Source organism: Danio aesculapii, chromosome 9 (genome assembly GCF_903798145.1).
Source record: "Danio aesculapii chromosome 9, fDanAes4.1, whole genome shotgun sequence".
NCBI classification, from domain to species: Eukaryota; Metazoa; Chordata; class Actinopteri; order Cypriniformes; family Danionidae; genus Danio; species Danio aesculapii.
In genome coordinates, this window is record NC_079443.1 from 23733978 (window position 1) to 23735998 (window position 2021).

At 36.1% G+C, this 2021-nt stretch overlaps 1 protein-coding gene across 1 annotated transcript; it reads right to left on the bottom strand.

Moving 5' to 3' along the window:
- Positions 1–512: 512 nt before the first annotated feature.
- Positions 513–1222, bottom strand: crygm3 (crystallin, gamma M3). The gene is made up of 3 exons (XM_056465234.1): positions 1214–1222; positions 868–1107; positions 513–788 (listed from the first exon to the last, which is right to left on the bottom strand). Exons 1-3 carry the CDS (start codon positions 1220–1222, stop codon positions 513–515), a joined length of 525 nt encoding a protein of 174 aa, XP_056321209.1.
- Between the last annotated feature and the right edge of the window lie 799 nt (positions 1223–2021).

Here is a 2021-nt window from a genome sequence, read left to right on the forward strand (position 1 = left end):
GCCAGATTTTGTTTGAAATGACGTTTTCATTTCCGTTTGTTTTTGGATTTTGTTTGAAGTATACTGTGGCCTTTAATGTATTTTAAAGGTAGATACTGTATATCGCCTTTAAATCATATGTCCGAGTGCTACTCACAAGGATAAGGCAAGTATTTTGTTAAAAACTAACTAAGTATTAATTTAAAATCTTTAATGTTTTGTGCTATGGTCAGTTGAAATCTAGCTAGAATTATTAATGTATAAATCTTGATAAATGTGTTTAATGTGTAATGACTGATTAAATGGGTATTTCAGCTAAGATGGGCATATTGGATGTATTTTTATAGTCTAGATATTAATAATTGTGATCATTATAGAAAATATCAAATTCATTAAAATTTTTATTAAGTTAGTTTGCGTATTCTGGCACAAATTAAAGTGGTGAAAATATTGCAAAACAACAAACAAAAACTGCATGTTGAGACTTTTATTGCTTTTGCTTATATTATCATTTATGCTTTCAGACTGTGAGTTTAACACAAGTCCACGATTCTTCTAACTGAGCTGAATCTGACATTGCTGTGTCCCATATCCCTGAAGCTCCTGTACTCTCCGGGCCTGAAGTAAATCATCCTGCCTCTGTAGTGGGGCTGCTCATACATGAGCCAGTGGCCGTCCATCACATGACAGGACTGACAGTCAGAGATGCGATAACGGTCCATGAAGGAATCGCAGTCATCTGTCAGCTCGTACATCTGTCCTCCAAAGTTCTCCCTCTCATAGATCCTCATTCTGTAGGGTCCCCTGTACTGTAAGGTGGAAAAAAAGTATATTGATTCACAATGCACTCAATCAAACACTATTACAAGTTGGATTTTTTCTTGTTACCTGAGGTACAACACGACAGGACCTGATGCCATCACTCATTCCCATGCGCATGTAATCAGCATACTCGCCCCTCCTCATAAAGAACTGGTTTCCCATGAAGTTAGGACGATCATAGACCACAAAGCAGCCACTCTCCACTCTGCAGGAGTTGCAGCGGCTGAGGTAGGTAGACATGTCAGCACAGTCAGTGCTGCACTCATAGGAGCGACCCTGGAAGTTCCTGTCCTCGTAGAAGATAATCTACCAAGAAAAGATTTTTATTATTTTTTGCTTGCATTATTTGTGTAATTAGAGCTTAATATTGAACATAATCTAAAACTTATTTGTGAATACACTCAATACATACCTTGCCCATGTTTGCTAGTCCTCGTGGGATTCTGTCCAGTTGCTGTCTGTCTGACCGTTGCCTTTTATACTTTATAGGCTGATAATGGTTTTTGTCATTCAAATACCCTGGAACCTGATGATCAAGCAGGTCTGTGATTTCTGTTAATTTAAATTGTGCTATCACAGCCTACATGAAACAAACAGAATGAAAGACAAACAGAAAGAGAGAGTGGGTGAGTGAGTGGGTGAGAGAAAGAGCACCGAAATCGGGTCAGGCAGGAGTTACAAAGTCAAACGAATTTCTTAAATTAACAAATATCTTCTAATTACTTAAAATAATAGTTATTTATTTTTGCTATCGCATATATTTTAATTAAAATACTATAATTATATGCTCCGCTTTCATTATTTTATTCTGTTTGCTCTTTGTTTATTATTTTCACAATATAGCAGTTGTGAAATGAATTACATATGATGATTTTTTAACAATAGATAGCTGCAGGTATAGTGTATGTTTGTATTATATATTTCTTTTATTCATAACTATAGCTTTTTCAACAATTCCACTTGTACAGTATGTGAAAACTATATGCACAGAGTATATACATGTGGATGAAAGTAATAATGAAATTTTTAACTGCACCCTTTAAACTATTTGTCCTATTTTCAAGTCCTTTTTTCGAGAAGTATGCACTTTTAGTAACATATATTTTCAGCACAATGTGAAACTATGTTTGCTGAGGGGCGACGTAGTGGCGCAGTAGGTAGTGCTGTCGACTCACAGCAAGAAGGTCGCTGGTTCGACCGTTTCTTTGTGGAGTTTGCAT